At 42.8% G+C, this 16492-nt stretch overlaps 4 protein-coding genes across 4 annotated transcripts; 2 read left to right on the top strand and 2 right to left on the bottom strand.

Moving 5' to 3' along the window:
• Positions 1 to 1587: 1587 nt before the first annotated feature.
• Positions 1588 to 2408, bottom strand: ATC70_002846 (uncharacterized protein; the record flags this gene model as incomplete). The annotated part of the gene is made up of 6 exons (XM_064822216.1): positions 1588 to 1610; positions 1683 to 1774; positions 1841 to 1970; positions 2034 to 2143; positions 2212 to 2251; positions 2324 to 2408. 6 exons carry the CDS (start codon positions 2406 to 2408, stop codon positions 1588 to 1590), a joined length of 480 nt encoding a protein of 159 aa, XP_064681902.1.
• An 869-nt stretch (positions 2409 to 3277) lies between these two features.
• Positions 3278 to 7065, top strand: ATC70_002845 (uncharacterized protein; the record flags this gene model as incomplete). Its single annotated transcript, XM_064822215.1, has 7 exons — positions 3278 to 3410; positions 3467 to 3692; positions 3764 to 3815; positions 3885 to 4136; positions 4190 to 5942; positions 5997 to 6958; positions 7024 to 7065. The coding sequence occupies 7 exons, from the start codon at positions 3278 to 3280 to the stop codon at positions 7063 to 7065; spliced, it is 3420 nt and encodes a 1139-aa protein (XP_064681901.1).
• A 2149-nt stretch (positions 7066 to 9214) lies between these two features.
• On the bottom strand, positions 9215 to 12850 carry ATC70_002844 (uncharacterized protein; the record flags this gene model as incomplete). The annotated part of the gene is made up of 2 exons (XM_064822214.1): positions 9215 to 10599; positions 10654 to 12850. 2 exons carry the CDS (start codon positions 12848 to 12850, stop codon positions 9215 to 9217), a joined length of 3582 nt encoding a protein of 1193 aa, XP_064681900.1.
• Positions 12851 to 13502: 652 nt separating this feature from the next.
• Positions 13503 to 16174, top strand: RKI1_1 (ribose-5-phosphate isomerase rki1; the record flags this gene model as incomplete). The annotated part of the gene is made up of 5 exons (XM_064822213.1): positions 13503 to 14173; positions 14229 to 14309; positions 14369 to 15326; positions 15390 to 15464; positions 15545 to 16174. The coding sequence occupies 5 exons, from the start codon at positions 13503 to 13505 to the stop codon at positions 16172 to 16174; spliced, it is 2415 nt and encodes an 804-aa protein (XP_064681899.1).
• Between the last annotated feature and the right edge of the window lie 318 nt (positions 16175 to 16492).

The following is a 16492-nucleotide window of genomic DNA, read 5'->3' as shown; positions in this document are numbered from 1 at the left end:
TTGGTGCTACTGTGGCTATCTAAAACGGCTTCTAGCACCAGAAATTACTACTCAAATGATTCCAAATGTCGCTGTGTTTTGTGCTTTATGGAGTAGTAAGAGGCAATGCAAGTATGGCGGCTGCCAGTGTATGAGCCGTTCCCATTGAGACAGATGGAGGGTATCTCAGAAAAGAAGGCTCAAGTATTGACATTCTGGTATTTGACAATAGAATATAAATGCTCTTCATTTTATCATACGAGACGTGTGCCCTCACAAAGCAGCGCACCCTACATGACATATGCTATTTACTAAATCTCAGAGCATGAATCACACAGAATACATAATGCCCTGTCCACAGTGCTTTTTTTTACATACTACACCAAAATGATGACTTGCCCAAGACTGATAAATGAGTAAACTGCAGCATAAAATTGGCAGGTTTCATAGAATAACAGCATCCTTCACTTGTTTTATTTTCTTAATACCAACATGACAACTAAATTGTGTCAGAAACGCTTAAAGAAAGCAGCCTTCTGATACAAGCCAGCTGAGGAGTAAACAGTGGCTCAAAAGAGTTTTAATCGTTGTTTACTCTATTATCGACGCCACATCTTTTTCATCATGAAACTAAGAGGAGCAAGAAGAAGCACGTCTTGGACAATATTAAACAGAAAGACCAGAAGTCTGACATTACTCAGCAATAATGCGACTCCTTTTGTAGTTGATCCGCAAGACAATAGGGTCTCAAAATCAAACAAGAAGATACAAAAGAACACAGTAAACTGTATGGATATAGTTTAATGAATTACATCCAGGCGAACTGGTAAAGCAAGCTACTAATACCATTGTGATATATGTAAAAGGACCAAAGATACCAATGAGGAACTTGATGTACATGCTCCCAGTTCTTACTGCAAGCCATATGAAAGAGGCTATCCTAACAGGCAAAGATACGGAGCTTATTTGAGAAGCACCAATGCTGTCAGCGCTGTGCTTAGCAGCTAATGTATCTGGTTATGGTTTTTTTTCTTGATCTGAATGTCTGGGATCAGCTGATCCGACATAATAAAGTTGTATCAGGTTTCAAGGATTGATTCTGTGGTCATAATCTATATGGGACGTGTGATGTTTGTTTATTCCATGAAATTCAGAAGAAATTGAAAATGCGAATTGACCAAATATAAATCAAGCCTGCACAAAATATAACAATAACTCTACCATCAAGAATAATCGCATCTGCGGCAAACAAAAGTACCACTTGATCCCCTTTACTAGCATCCATACATAACTCATATCCAGCAAAGAATAATTCCGAGTCCTGTCTGACATTCTCCATTGCACTGCTTCAATATATGCATCCACAGCAACAAGCCGAATTCATGCAGCAACTGCTCGTAAGATCATCCTTCTATCTGTCTCAAAAACGAGTATACCATAATAGCGATCAGATGCCAATGCCCCGTTCGTGCTGCATATATACACACACTCTCTCTCTCTGCACCACAAATCCAAATATGCTATCCAGGTCCTGAGATTTGATGGTTCTTCTAATCATTGACAGGTATTTTTATTATACTACATTTACTTTTTTTTTCCCCTTTTTTTTTAGTGATGAGTTGGCTTGGATCCTACATACAAACAAATATTTCAACTAAGTAAATGTACTCTCTTCATACCCTTTGATAAAAAAAAATACATACCATCTACTCTCAAGTTTCTAGTCGCTGAAGGGATTCTGACAGTGATACCATCTAAATCTTTACACATTTCTATTTGACAACCCAAACGAGATCTAAATTCACACAAAATACACACATCAGAGTCCGTCTCTTTTACTTCTCTCTATACCAGCACTTACGTCTCGGTCAATCCAAATGCTAAATCGAGCATATCATTCTCTTCATCGGAAGGCTCTTCCATTTTATCAAAATATTCAGGCTCACAAATGACATGACAAGTGGAACATGCCAGCGATCCTTCACAGGCACCTACATATCAGTGTCCCCAATCAGTACCCCACCTACACCAACAAATCCAAGCGTCTTACATACATTCAAGATCAATGTCATAGCGTTGTGCAAGGTCCAACATGGTATCTCCTTCAGTTGCTTTCACATCAATTTTCTCGCCTTCAGGTGTAATAAAATGAACTGTATAAGGCCTACATCAATTCGAATCAATCATCCAACACATCCTTGTCCCACACATCCCCAACACTAACAAACTTACCCTTCACCACGAGAGATCTTTCCGTTGCCATGGAATAAAGCTGTCCAATATGTCAATCTTATATTAGTCATACACACACACACACACACATCCCTGTTTGTTTAGAACTTACCAGGAGCAGCGGAAAAGGATCTGATAGATTGAATGTAATTGGGCCTCAAGATTTGCTTGCTTGTGAATAAACGTAACAAGGACATAATAAAGTAGTTGCTAGACAAAAGAGAGTAAGGATTTTGTTACAAAGAAAGAGAGATATGAAAGATGAAAAAAAAAATCAAAAAAGTCTTAATAGTCAGAAACTTTGGCGGGGAGGATCGCAGTGATGTATGATTGGATAAGCACACTACCACTGTAAAAAATGGGGTATAACGGACATTGGGCCCTTTTTTTTTTGTTCAGAAATGGATTACAGTCAGGGGTGGCTGTAAGATCTCCTCCTCGGGTGGTGGTTGGTTGGTCTAACCGTTCTTTCAAATGTGCAAGACTTCCATGTTGCACTGAGCCATCATCCAAGATGTGAGAGATGAAGCTCATGGTCTAAAATGTGATGATGATGTAGTTTTGTTATAATAACTTTTTTTTTTTTTTTGACATTGAGGCTAACGTGCCATAGATTATCCCCCCCCCCACATTTGACATGCTTGCTTCGGCATTTTATAACAAACGGAATAATTAAACGAGAGAAACCTTAAAGCGACATGCAGTGTAACTGTGCTACCATTACAGTGGAAGCCTTTCAACAAGTCAATTGAGCAAATGGAGAGACTATTTATATTGAAATTCAAACTACTACTCTCAAGATATGACTAGGATTTTATCTAGCGTATCCTTCACATGTGTTTCTTTGACTGCCATGTAGTAGTGACAAAGACCACCCAATAAAGCATTGCACGTGAGAATAAGCTTTGCTTTCAAAAGGCCCCCCTTCTCTTTATTTAGCATAATTTGCTCATCCGTCGTCCAATTCCCGATGTCTGATTAGTGTTTACTATAAAAATGGATTGTGATTTCCTCCTGCTTTTTCCTTTTTCTCTCTATCTCTCTTTTCATACAAACCTGTTACAAGATGAAGTTTGGAAAGACGCTATTAGCAAATCAGATACCAGAATGGTCAAGAAACTATCTATCCTACAAGGCTGTCAAAGGAGAGATTAAAGCTGCGTCAACACAATTACCACCTTCTGAAGAAGAGATTACAGGTTTGTCTTGCTATCTTTTTTGCTGCTTACTCCAAGGCATTGACAGCACACATAAGCCATCTTTTTCAGATTGGACAGAGAATTGGAAAAGGTCAACACATTTTACGTCTACAAACAAGCATTGATCCATCGTCGATTATGGATCTTGCAGGAGAAACATGAAAAGTTCCATGATGAGAGTGATGAAGTAACATCTGCATTGAAGGAAACACGAAATCAAATGAATAAGCTCATGTGGTTTGCTGAATTGAACTCGAAAGGCTTTCGCAAAATACTTAAAAAGTAAATCAACAGAGAAGAAAACAAACAACAAACATGGCATTATTTGTTTTTATTGACTAGTGTCTTCTTAGGCTGGACAAGAAGTTGGGAGTGGATTTTCAGACTGTGTATTGGGAGACAAAGGCAAGTAGTGTGGTCGGATTGCCGTAGACACACACACACACACAGCGATTGACACACAGTGTGCACTAGGTTGCTGTCTTGCCGTTTGCAGCCCCTATTCAACTACGAACCGAACTGGATCAAGTGACAGAATGGATATTGACCTTGGCCTCTTCCGATGCTGACAAGCAATCATCACAGCCACAAGACAGCAGCAGCAACAACAACAGATCTACCTTGAAACTAGCTCGCTATACATCCAAGAATGAAGACATTTCCAACGTCATAAAAAAAGACGATCAGGCCGAACTCGCATCCTTGTTAGAGAAAGAGGGATCCAGAGTAAGCGTGCACCTCATCTCATCATGCTGCATGTGCTAATCTAAAGTGCATAGACCAATGACACCATTTTAGAATTAGCAGTAGAACACGAATCCGTTCACTGTCTCAGGTACCTCGTTTCAACTCTCGGCTTATCCCTCATCAACAACCGGGACATCAATGAACGCAACTTGCTTCATCGTAGGTGCATTCGACCTCCCACCTCTATGCAGATCATCAACGTGTTACTGGAACTCGAGCCTTCACTCACCACACAAAAAGATTTCGCTGGACGCAGACCACTTCATTATGCAGCAGAGTCAAATGACGCTAATTTGATCAAGGCCCTGTTACAACATGCCATAGATCATCACTATTACGCTTTGCATGACGGATTTGCGGATCCCGTGTGGCAGGATCGTGAAGGATTCACGCCCTTGTTCTTTGGCATCATTCACGGTAGCACAGTAGCTGTCAAGGAGTTGATTGAAGTGGGTCAAATTGACAACATTGATGAACTGTTCGCCTCTGGACAAAAATCACCTAGCATCTCGCATGCCTCACTTTCATCTGAAGAACTCATCGCCAATGAAAACGAGCCTTTACCTGACTTTGCTCGTTCGCTTCATCATCCTTCCTCTGTTGCTTTGGCTTGTAAATTAGGCAACTTGGAATTACTCAAACTGCTGATCAGCAAAAACGCGTCTGTCGATCTTGCGGATGAGGACGGTGAAACTCCCCTTTTGTTTGCTATCAGAAGCCGTTTCTTGGAGGGTGTCAAAGTGCTGATTTATGAAGGTCATGTGGACGTCAACTTGGCAGAGAAGGTCAATGGTTGGACACCGTTGATGATTGCCTCCATAGAAGGATTCAAGGACATTGTAGAGGCCTTGCTGGAAGCCAAAGCCGATAAAGACGTAGTGGATCAGAATGGCTGGTCTGCTTCAGAGCACGCTGTGTTTCGTGGTTATCTCGATATTGGTCGTTTGACACTGCCCAAGGACACCAAACTTCATCTGGATCCAGCTGTTCGCGCCAAATTCACCAGCGCAACAACATCAGATGACGACAGTGGCCAATCTACGCCCACATCATCTGCCTCACCCACCAACACCAAAACAAAACCTGCCTCCAAAGCAGTTTCTAAAGCAAGCCGACTCTATGGCCACAAGTACCTGACTGATCTGTCCATGATCATTATCACACTGGGCTCAAACGATGTACGCAATCCTCTTTGTCACAAATTCATTGACCTGGTAGAAAAGTTTCAAGGCGAAGATCAGCAACGCCGTCTCTCGCTCTCTGTGTCGGCCACCAACGCCTCGGGCGAGTTCCCCATCATTGACCTGCCATCTGAATTCACACATGCGTTTTACCCTGAACCCATCGTCTTGTTTACGCCCAAGCCCGAAGAAGTGACGCTACGATTTGACTTGATTGAAACATTTGGTTCCTCTCGAAACAGCAATGTATTGGCTCGGGGCACTTCTGTTTTAGCTGGTGATTTCATATTTACCAAATCCAAGGGTTTCAAGGGGCCTACTGAAAAGGCTTCGTTGCGAGGTCAGCAGACAGTGCCTCTGGTGCAAGCAAAGGACTTGGATTGTGTAGGTACCTTAGGCTTTGAGTTCTTTGTCATTACACCCTTTGAAAACAAAAACATGCGCATTGGTGATCGCTATACGTACTACAAGTCGGTGGACACGCAAGTCATTGGCCATCGTGGTTCTGGTATGAACAGAAAGGGATCCAAGTTGCAAGTAGGCGAGAACACGGTGCTCTCATTTGTTACAGCTGCCTCTTTGGGTGCCGAGTATGTCGAATTCGGTACGTTTTTTCAATGACTCGGCTACGTGTCCATTCTAAATCTTTGTTATGTAGATGTTCAATTAACCAAGGATTTGGTGCCTGTCATTTATCACGATTGGACTGTAACAGAAACAGGTTATGATATCCCATTGAATGCCATCACGTCAGAGCAGTTTCTCAACCTGAGAAGATCTGGTCAAATCAAGGAGTACCACACGGGTGTGAGTGAAGGGGCACATGGGGTTCTGGTTCCTACTGGGCATTCAGAGCCACAAGCCAAAGACACTGCTGTAGTAGCACCGACACCAACTTCTCAGTCTCTCTTGATCGCCAATGGCCTGCCTCTCCACCATCATCATCCCAATGAAAACGGCAGTGGTCGCAACACACCCAACGGCGTTCGTGCTAGCAGATCCCACTCCTTTAGCGCCAGTAGCCCTAACCGTCTCGATCTTTCTGACCCATTTGAGCAGACCCGAACCTCCAAGTCGGGCAAAATGAAGGGCAATGGGCCTGAAACCATCCAAGGGCCTTTCACCACACTAGCCGAAGTACTCAAGAGTGTGCCTAAATCAGCCGGTTTCAATATCGAAGTGAAATATCCCATGATTGATGAAGCAGAGCAAGACGAACTGACCCAGTTCCAGGAGCTCAACATTTACGTGGATACCATCTTGGAATGCGTTTACAACAATGTACAACAGGATCGCCATGTCATCTTTTCCTCCTTCCATCCTGAAATCTGTTTGGCACTCAATCTGAAGCAGCCCAACTATCCTGTCTTTTTCCTGACAGATGCTGGTACGTTGCCCATGGCGGATATTCGTTGCAACTCGCTGCAAGAGGCAGTGCGATTTGCCAAGCAAGCGGATCTGTTGGGTATTGTGGCTGCAAGTGAACCTATCCTGGAAGCACCTCGTATGGTGCAAGTCATCAAGGAGATGGGATTGCTGTTGTTTACCTATGGTGTCTTGAATAACGAAGTCGAAAATGCAATTGCTCAAAAGCACTACGGTGTAGATGCTGTCATTGTGGTAAGTGCAACGTCCCTTTTCGAGGCATTTGCATGCTCATCAAATGTACTAAATATGACTTGTAGGATTCTGTCTTGCCTGTTCGCAAAGGATTACGTGGAGATTAATGGAAACAGATATGAGATATAGTCGAATTTATTAATTTTAGAGAATAAAGCGCACACTATTGTCTACCAAGTCATGCTATAAATCAAGAGTTCTAACAACTTATGCTATCAAACAAACGTCAAAGGCTGTTTATTAAGTTTCAAGCCCCCCTTCATATGAGAGAGTGCGTTCTTGATGAGCAAGTGAAAGTGGTTCTAAAATCAGGCTAGATACGAACCACCTACTGACTCCATACTTGTGGCACTTGACCACAATATTGGATATAATGATTCATACAACACAGAATGTTATGCATTTGCACTTGTCTCTTTCTATGGCGACGAACTCAGGTCTAGCCTGTCATTGCTTTACATTGTTTTGTATATATGAAATGTTATTTCGCCAATGCTAGGCAGCTATTCATTAAAGTCGCTCATTCAGCATATAATAACATATTTAAATACTACGAAAGAAACGTCGTCAGAGACATATAAAATCCAAAAACGTTAAGCTCTGGACAATAGTCAAAAATCCTTTGTTCGCATTCATAAGCATGCCCATGAGACCCCGAGTGAAGAAGAAAAAGAAGAACGACAAGCCTGAAATCATATCAACGAGGATGCTCACACTAGACTCAACCCTCAAATGAGATTGGAGCTAATAAATTGTTGGTAAAGATAGACGCATTTAGAACTTGCCAACTGTCAGCGAGACTGCAGCCATCATTCTTAATGAATATTTCGATACAAGATTTGAAGATATATTCATCACATATCGAAATAGCCAGAGGCAATAGCCTCTTTTAAGCGACTCAGTGAAATGCATACTGCCTACATGCCATGTTGAAATGCTGCAATTACGTATATTTTGGTGGTGCTTTCGACTAGATGATTCTCGTTTAACCAGTATTCCAATCATCATCATTATTATCATCATCACCAGAAAGGCATTTTGGTCAGCTAGTAGCAAAGCTGCCCGCCGCCAAAATCGCTTCAATCTTAGACAATAACATCTGCTCAAGATTGGCCAAAACTCTCTATTGTCGACTTTTGTAAACTATTCTGTAAGATTCGACTATATGAATTGTAATGATCACCCTACGCTTTCCTAATACATTCTTAAAGTACTTTTCAAGGCGCTTCCAATGAGACTAGCTGTAGTGTTTTGACTGAACTTATTGAGCAATTTAATAAAATCTGAAATGAGGTTTTTAGCGAAAATATCAAAATTTTGCATATGAAAACCTCATCAAAGTGATTTCAGAGGTTGCTTTGGATCGAGAGAAACGTTTTGAGTTAATATATGCCATAGTAAAAAAAAAAAAAAAAAAAAAAGTCCAGTTTCAAGGTGAAAAATGCGATCGTTTGATTTTTGATGAAAATCATGAGGTACCCCTTATGGTTTGGAGTCGATTTTTGACCATGTCTTTTTTTTTTTGGCCCAAAAAGTTGAGCAAAGGTGTCTGGAAGTTACTGCTACTCGAGTACAATTGTTTGGTGTTATTCCGATGGCTCAGAAAGACCTGCATGTCAAGATATGCAGGCTTGAAAGCTGTCAAATTTGGCGGTGTCTCATACATTCGCTTGCCAAGAGGCGCGTTTTTGTCATGATACAAAGGCGTAAAGACGTTGTATGCATTCATCTAAATTTACAGTATACTGCTAAACCCATGTATTCAGCTGGAAATACTAGGGAGAGTAGCATTACTGTATTGCAGTATCATAGCATTATGATACAGCGTATGAGTGAGACAATGGCGGCTACAAGGCAAGCTGGACAATAGATAGTTACAAAATTAGCTCAAACGTAACTCGGTAGCTCAAATTACTAGGTGGTCCAATATCATCATAACCCTTTGGTGAATGCTACTCGACGCCTCAAAGATACCTGCGACCAGTCTTCCATGAAGGCTGGAGACAACGGTGGTCCTACCGGTGCTTGGTATTGCTGCATTGATAAATAGAAATCTTTTGATTTGCACAAGCAAAAATCTATTTAATAACGGACTGAGCTGAATACTACACAGCATCATATATCATGCCACATGAACATTTTGATTATTATTATTACTACAAAATATACTTGAGGCTATTTTATTTTTTTTTTAGCACGAATGATGGTGGAATCAATAAATATATACACAAGAGTATGGTAAGGCAAAACAACACACTAGTAATGACGGCTGTGTTGAGGATAGTGGTATTGATTCACAGGCTGCTGCTTTCTATTTTGAAAACCATGTTGTGATGATTTACTCATGGTCGTTGTCCTCCATTGCTCTTCTGTTTCCAGTGTGTCTGGTGCAGGACCCCAGTCGTCTTCCTCAGCTTGTTGTAGATGCTGATGATGATGCAGAGGTGATATAGAAGCTCGCTTCATGGAGTCATAGCCATCGTTGGTATTATTGTTGCTACTGGACACCATGTGCGGTGGTTGTGCCTGTGGTGGCGGCGCATAGTAATAAAACGCTTGTGGCGGAGGATACATGGTAGATGGGTCCATGCCGTAATAAACCATACCGTTGGCTTCATATCCAGGTGGCAATTGTTGTACATTGGGAGGTGATGGTGTATAGAATTTATGAGGACTTGTGCTGGATGATGGTTCCTGCGATGGGCTAGCAGATCCGCCACTATGAACGACCCTGTTGGACGGAGAAGAAGAAGAAGTAGGACCCATAGGGAATGGCACGGCATACATGGGAGTGCCGTTGCCATTGGGAATCATGGGCATGTAGGATGGATGAGGATGCGCGACAGGCGTTGGATAATACATGGGAAGATAAGCATCAGTCTCCTCCCTTGGTTGACGCCAATTGTCATCATATTGACTAGTACGATGTTGATGAGATGGCTTGTTATTGTTGTTGTTGTTGTTGTTGTTGTTGTTGCTATGACGGCCATTATTGGCAGTAGACTTTCGGTTGTACTCTGGATGAGAGCTACTTTGGCCACTATCATGTTGATGTTGCGAAAGATAGGATTTTGACATGCGATTGAAGGATGGTGAATAGGGTTGTTGTTGGGCGTCGGCAGGTGCTGTCATACCCAGCACTTGTTCATCTTCTTTGGACCATTCAGGTTCTTCTTCTGCCTCCAAAATAATCTCTACATCAGAATCGTCATCACCGGTACTTTGGAAATGGCCCCAAGCAGATGTTTCGGGAGTGTTGAATCCCTCTGTGCTGTTGGAGGCTGTTTCAGCAGCATGAATATCAGTCGTCGTTGTGGTAGTGTTCTTTCCAGAGAAGTAACCTCGACCTTTTTTACTCTGTTGTTCGTTGCGCGTCTTGTTGTTCCATTCTCTATCCGCATTCCAATTGGCACTATTACTGGATCGACTGTTATTCCAGCCACCACGTGCAGAAGAAGAAGATGAGGAATTGGATTGATCAAATGTAGCAGCAGCAGCAGCAGCAGCAGCAGCAGCAGTAGCAGCAGTAGAAGAAGAAGATTCGTTCCAGTTTGAGGTTGATTTGGTAGAAGCAGTGTCAACAGTAGCGCTCCAGGATGAAGTAGGCTTTGCGACAGACTTTGAATCCCAACTAGCTTCGACTGTGAATAAGATGTCAGTTTAAGTTGTAACGTTACATGCCATTCTGAACTTACCCTTTGAAGTCTCTGCAGTCTTTTGTGGAGTAGTAGTGGTCCATTCACTCTGTGTATTCACGTTATCAGGAGTAGTATTCCATCCAGTAAAGGGTGTTGTTGTTGCATCAGCTCCCCAGTGATCAGATGTAGCCTTTGAATCCCACTTTTGCTGCATAGAGTCATCCAGAGTGGTTTGTGATGATGATTTCTGATGCTGTTGATAAGCGCTGCTGCTATTGTTGCGACGAGATGAATCGTAGCGTCTGCTGAAGTCTATCTTGGTAAAATCAGAAGGTGTGGTATGCACTTTTACATCAGGCTTGACATTGGCCCAAGAGGAAGATGCTTTCTCTTCTGGTGGTATTTCATTGCGTTCTTTCTGTGGTGGCGCTGGAGATGTCGACTTGCTTTCTCCCTTTGCATGATCACTGCTGTTATTCACTGTTGCGTCCCATTGAGGCGTATTCCAATCTTTTGTCTCGTTGCTGTTATTGTTGTTGGACCAAATATCCTGTGCTGCTTGCATTTCCTCTGGCTTGCCCCAACTATCAGTGGTAGTGGCAACAGAAGGCGAAACGATTGGCATAGAAGCATTTTCTTGTCGTGTTTCGTCCTCTTTGTGATCAGCCTCTTGAACAGTGATTGGTGCAGCTTCTACAGTGGTTGTCTCCACACGACAAGTTGAATCAGAGTTGCTCCAACCTGATACAGCGTTCTCAGCCACTGTGTTCCATCCTTCAGATTGAGAAACTGTGGGTTGCTCTCCCCAACCAGTGCTGCTAGACTCAGCGGTGGTTGCAGGTGGTGGAGGTACATTCCAATTGTCTTGAGAAATTGTGTTTGCTGTTGCCGAGGTTTTAGGTTCCTTCTGCTTAGTAGACGTATTTACGCTTGTCGATTCAGGCAATGCTCCCCACCCATGTTCATTTTGTACAGTACGAGTCTTGGGCGAATCTTGTTTTGGCGTCTCTTGCTCAGTGCCAACTGACTGTCTCTCAGCTTGAGGTGTATCAGTTGGTGGTGCAGATGCCCATCCCTTATCAGCAACAGAAGCAGCTGCTGTTGACGTTCCCCATCTATCAGCCGCAGAATCCACTTTGACCATGGGCTTGATCTCTTCAGCTCTATCCACAGAACCCCAGCCATCCACATTTGGTTCTTGCGCCTTGTTGTTGTTCCAGATGGACTGATCAGCTGTGTGGCCACCTGCTGCAGCACTGCTACTATCAGTAGTAGTTGCTAATTGAGGCCATTCTTCTTGTTGCTGCTGCTGCTGCTGTTGTTGTTGAGTATAGGGGCGCTTTTGAGGATTGCCAAATCTGTTCTGTTGATGGTGGTAACCGCCTCGATAACCACCAGCACCTCGACCTCTTCCCCGATTGTTGTAATGATGGTATCTTGGTAATCGTGGTGGAGGTCTGTGATGGTGATCCGCTTGAGAAGGTGATTGTCCCGACTCAATCAACTCTCTTTTCCGTCTTTCATCTTGTTCTTCCAACCGCATCAGTTCTTCATAACCACTGTGATCCCATTTCTTGTGCATCAAAGGGTCTAGGTTGCGATCATACGATGGCTTCTTGATACTAGCACTGGCTGCCGTGTGCTGGCTGAAATGAGGCATCGATTCACGCGTCGCTTCGTTACCACCCGTAGCCAATGAATCCTCTCTGTATCTATCATCATGGCCCCAGAATAAGCCAACATAGGGTACAAAACTGGGATCCTCTGCTAATTTGCGTCGGTACTCACGTAGTTCCTGAACTGTCTTTTCTTTTTCTTGCTGTTGCAAATCTTGGTAATCCATGTCCACCGTTTGACTAGTAGTCATAGGGGTGCCATGTGATGCTGGTGATGATGATGACAATGGCTTTGGCTGGTCATTCACTTGTTCCTTCATCTGTGCTGTTTGGCTGCTAGTAGTGGGTGGTGTCGTTGTGGCCTGTTGAATTGCCTTGGTTTTTGTTTTCATTACTGTTGGCTGCTGCTGCACCTCGTCATCTTGCTCTGATCCTGTTTCCGTGTCATTTTCACTTGAATCATATTCACTGTCTGTTTCCCTTTCTTGTTGAGAATCATCCTCGTCATCCGATGTAGTATAATCGTTGTCATCATCTTCATCATCGTAATCAGTGGTTGTCATACCCGACACAATGGATTCGTCTTCGTCCTCATCTTCAGAGTCGTGCCCTCTTCTTCTATGTAACAGATGTGACATGTGTGTATGGTAATATAAGAGTCTTGGATATTATACAAAATAAATGGTGTAGAACAGGTTTAGAAAACTTTAAACTTTCCTGCGTTGTCGTTGTTGTAGTTTGGCGTTTGTTGGAAAGTGAGTCACTGTTCTGTTGGTGTTCAATGGTAAAAGCAGCAGCAGCAAAGGTGCCCTTCTTTTTTTATCACCACCCTATGCCTTCATTCCATGTCAATGCATTTCTCTTGGCCCTAGCAAAACCAGCATCAAGATGAGTTGATGCAAAAAAGAACTCTTGGGGGGTAGCCATTGCAATTAGAAATACTTAATTGCATCGTCTTTTGCGTTGTTTGCAATGTTCAAATAGCCTACAAAAAGATGCCACCATCCGATTCTCTTTGCTATATACATATATATATATAAGATGTTTAAATCAACTTTCAGCAACCCCTATTCACTAAAGATAATCCTAAAGAAGGGAGGCGTTTAATATACCATGCTAATGAGTAAACCGGATCACTGGAAGTGTGTGCATGCAAAACTATAGAAACCACACTGTCTCTATCGTACCACCTCATTAAACCCATCATTTCAGATACAGCAGAATCCCTTTTTCTCTTGCTGCAGCTTTAATTGCGTTTCTTTCTTGTTTACAAAATCTCCTTTCAACAAGATGACAATGAAACAAGCACATGAAAGCGACAGCTTGGAAGACTTGTCGGGAACTTTGTCATCGACGCATATCAACACAGACGAGAACCTCACAGCAGACAAACTGCTGGATGAACTGCCGTTACCGCAACAGCAGCAACAACAAGACGGTCTCTACATGAATGGTGCGAATGCTACCAGTCGAAACACATATGATCAGTTCTTTGAGGAAGTTTCTTTGGATTTACCTAGAGATTCTCAGCACTATCGCCAACAACAACAGCAACAACAAGATGCAGAGCAGCCTTCTCGACTGATGAAATTCATGCCTCGTCGCGGTACTGCTGCTACCAATGGTCATGCCAGCAAATCGTTCTCAATGTCATCACCCACATCCACAATAGCAGCAGCAGCAGCAGCAGCAGCAGACAATACAATCACTCCCTCTGATATCTCGGGCCCATTTTACTCTATTTCAGATGTGCTCGATGACTCGGTATCTCCCACCGCAACAGCTGCTGCTATGGCTGCTGCTAGTGCATCCCATCATCACCATGGCAACGACGACACTTACGATTCCATAGACATGTCTCAGCCCACAGTCAACCCAAGAGCAGCTAGACGTAATGTCAATGAGGCAGAAGTCGTTGTGACATCAGGAGGCGCTTCTATCCCAACGAGAAGAAAATCAACGTAAAGTAGAGCGCCATGTAGTCTTTGTATAGTGTATTCATTGTTCTACATATAGTCTGAACCCTTTTAAACGATCAAAATCCATCAGCCAAAAACCATCACCACTAGAAACAGTTATTTCTAAAACTCGCCCAAGGTCACTATTAAAATTGCACACAATGACCTGTATAATTTACTCATACCATACTTGAATAGAATGCTGCCGCCCAAAGATCCTCACGAAGAAAAAAAGCACTTGCAGGAATACGAATCCATGATGAAGCAAGCCAAGAAATTAGAAGCCAAAAAGCAGCGAGAATCCAACAAAAAACGAGAGGAAAAGGACAAGAAGGCTAGCTATGCTATTCATACCTGGGAGAACGACATTATTCCTCATTGGAAATCACGCATCAAGGATAAACGCACTATGGTGTTGTGGGATCAAGGGATACCACCTCGTTGTAGAAGAAAAGTATGGTGCCTCAAAATTGGCAATCAGCTGAATATCACAAAGAATACTTTTGGCGAATGCACAAGGCGTGTGCCTCAAGCAGTTCGTCAAAATAATAAAAGTACTACTGCAAACGGGGAATCGCATGGTGCACCGATGCCTATCGTCACTGCAAGCCATCATACCACATACGATCCCTACCATCCTACAGCAGCGACAGCAGCAGCAACGTCCTCATCAGAGCAAGTATATAGGCGCACACGACAACGAAGAACCAGCAGTTTAGACGTGCTGAGAGAAAGAAAAGAGGATCAACATGGCCACCACGAGGACGAGGATGAAGAGATTGAGGAAGAGGAGCAAGATCGTGTGGCTGGATTCTCCAATTTCACCAATATGCCCACGGAACATACGTCGTCGTCAACATACTCTTTTACCAGCAATGATGATCATTTCGATCGCTATAGTCAAAGTGAAGGAGGGAGAAGTGCATTAGAATTGGGATCCACACAGAGTCATGATGGTGGTGATGATGACAGCATTGGCGTGGAAGATGATGACGAGGAAGAGGAGACGGATGCCATCAGTGATCAAGATGAGGGGCCAGATGGTGGAGACATGGATGACGATAAAGTGCTAAGGGATCCTGCAGCCATCAATTTCTTAAACAAGGCCATTGATGAGGATATATTGCGTACATTGCCCAGTCTATGTGTATTTCAAGTAAGTGTGTACCTTACCAAGGTGGAGAGTGAATAGCAGGCTGACTTTCTGTGCATTTTATAGCCTGACGGTCCATTGTTCATGTCGCTTCGAAAAGTGCTTCATGCATATGTAGGGTATCGACCCAACATGACCTATGTAAGTATAATGTAGCCAAACTATCCTCCTCCACACCTTACTCATTGACGCCACCACTACCACACATACACACTCTATAGTCTCGAGGCGCCTCCTTTTTAGCAGGCGTTTTATTACTCAACATGGGCGCTCAAGAAACCTTTTCAGCGCTCATCAACATGATCAGTTCCAGCCAAGTCCTATCCGCCCTCTACAACTCGGACGAAAAGAGAATCCAAGGCTTCTTCAAAGTGTTTAATGTCATTTTTGCTGAAAACCTACCCAAACTCTACCTGCATTTCAAGAATCTGACACTGACACCTGAAAACTACTTGCCCGACTGGTTCATGACCATATTTGCTTCTATTATACCACTGGAATTATCGTCTCGTCTATGGGACATTTATCTGCTGCATGGCGACATCATTTTATTTCGTACCGGTCTTGTGGTGCTCAAGTATTTAGAGCCCTTGCTGTGGGGTGGTGGGTTTAGCGAGACGGTCAAGATCCTCAACATGGGGTTTGTAGGTGAACATCGTGGCGAGGAAGTCAAGGCGGCGTTGGCTGTCAGTGGACATATTACGGAGGGGGATGAGGATCCCTTTTTTGACGAAATATTGGGTCGTAAGGGTGTGCATCTGAGTGAAACAAGGTTCAATGAATTACTAGGGGCTCATATGCCTCGTTCCACTGCTACTGCTACTCATAGTACTATTACCAATATACAATAAAAGAAAAAAAAAACAGAATACAACATCTTTATCTCAATCCATTGCACAACGATTTATCTTGACGGTACAATTGTCGTGATAATATTATATGATATATAAATGAATCAGTCATCAGTTAAAAAAAACCACGTTTATTGAGTTTGACAGTTAGCTATGATATTTATACTATTTGATTTGTATAACAAAAGACGTAAACAGCCACGACACAATCAATACCTAGTTTATAATAATGAAAAAAAAAGAGCAATTACCCTAAATCGACCCTCTAGCCTTTTAATATCTAGCCGCCTGGCTAACCCCAAGACATACATCAATTAT

This window comes from Mucor velutinosus (assembly GCF_035048745.1).
Source record: "Mucor velutinosus strain NIH1002 chromosome Unknown tig00000093, whole genome shotgun sequence".
Lineage (NCBI taxonomy): Eukaryota > Fungi > Mucoromycota > Mucoromycetes > Mucorales > Mucoraceae > Mucor > Mucor velutinosus.
This window is presented reverse-complemented; position numbering and strand designations above follow the sequence as displayed.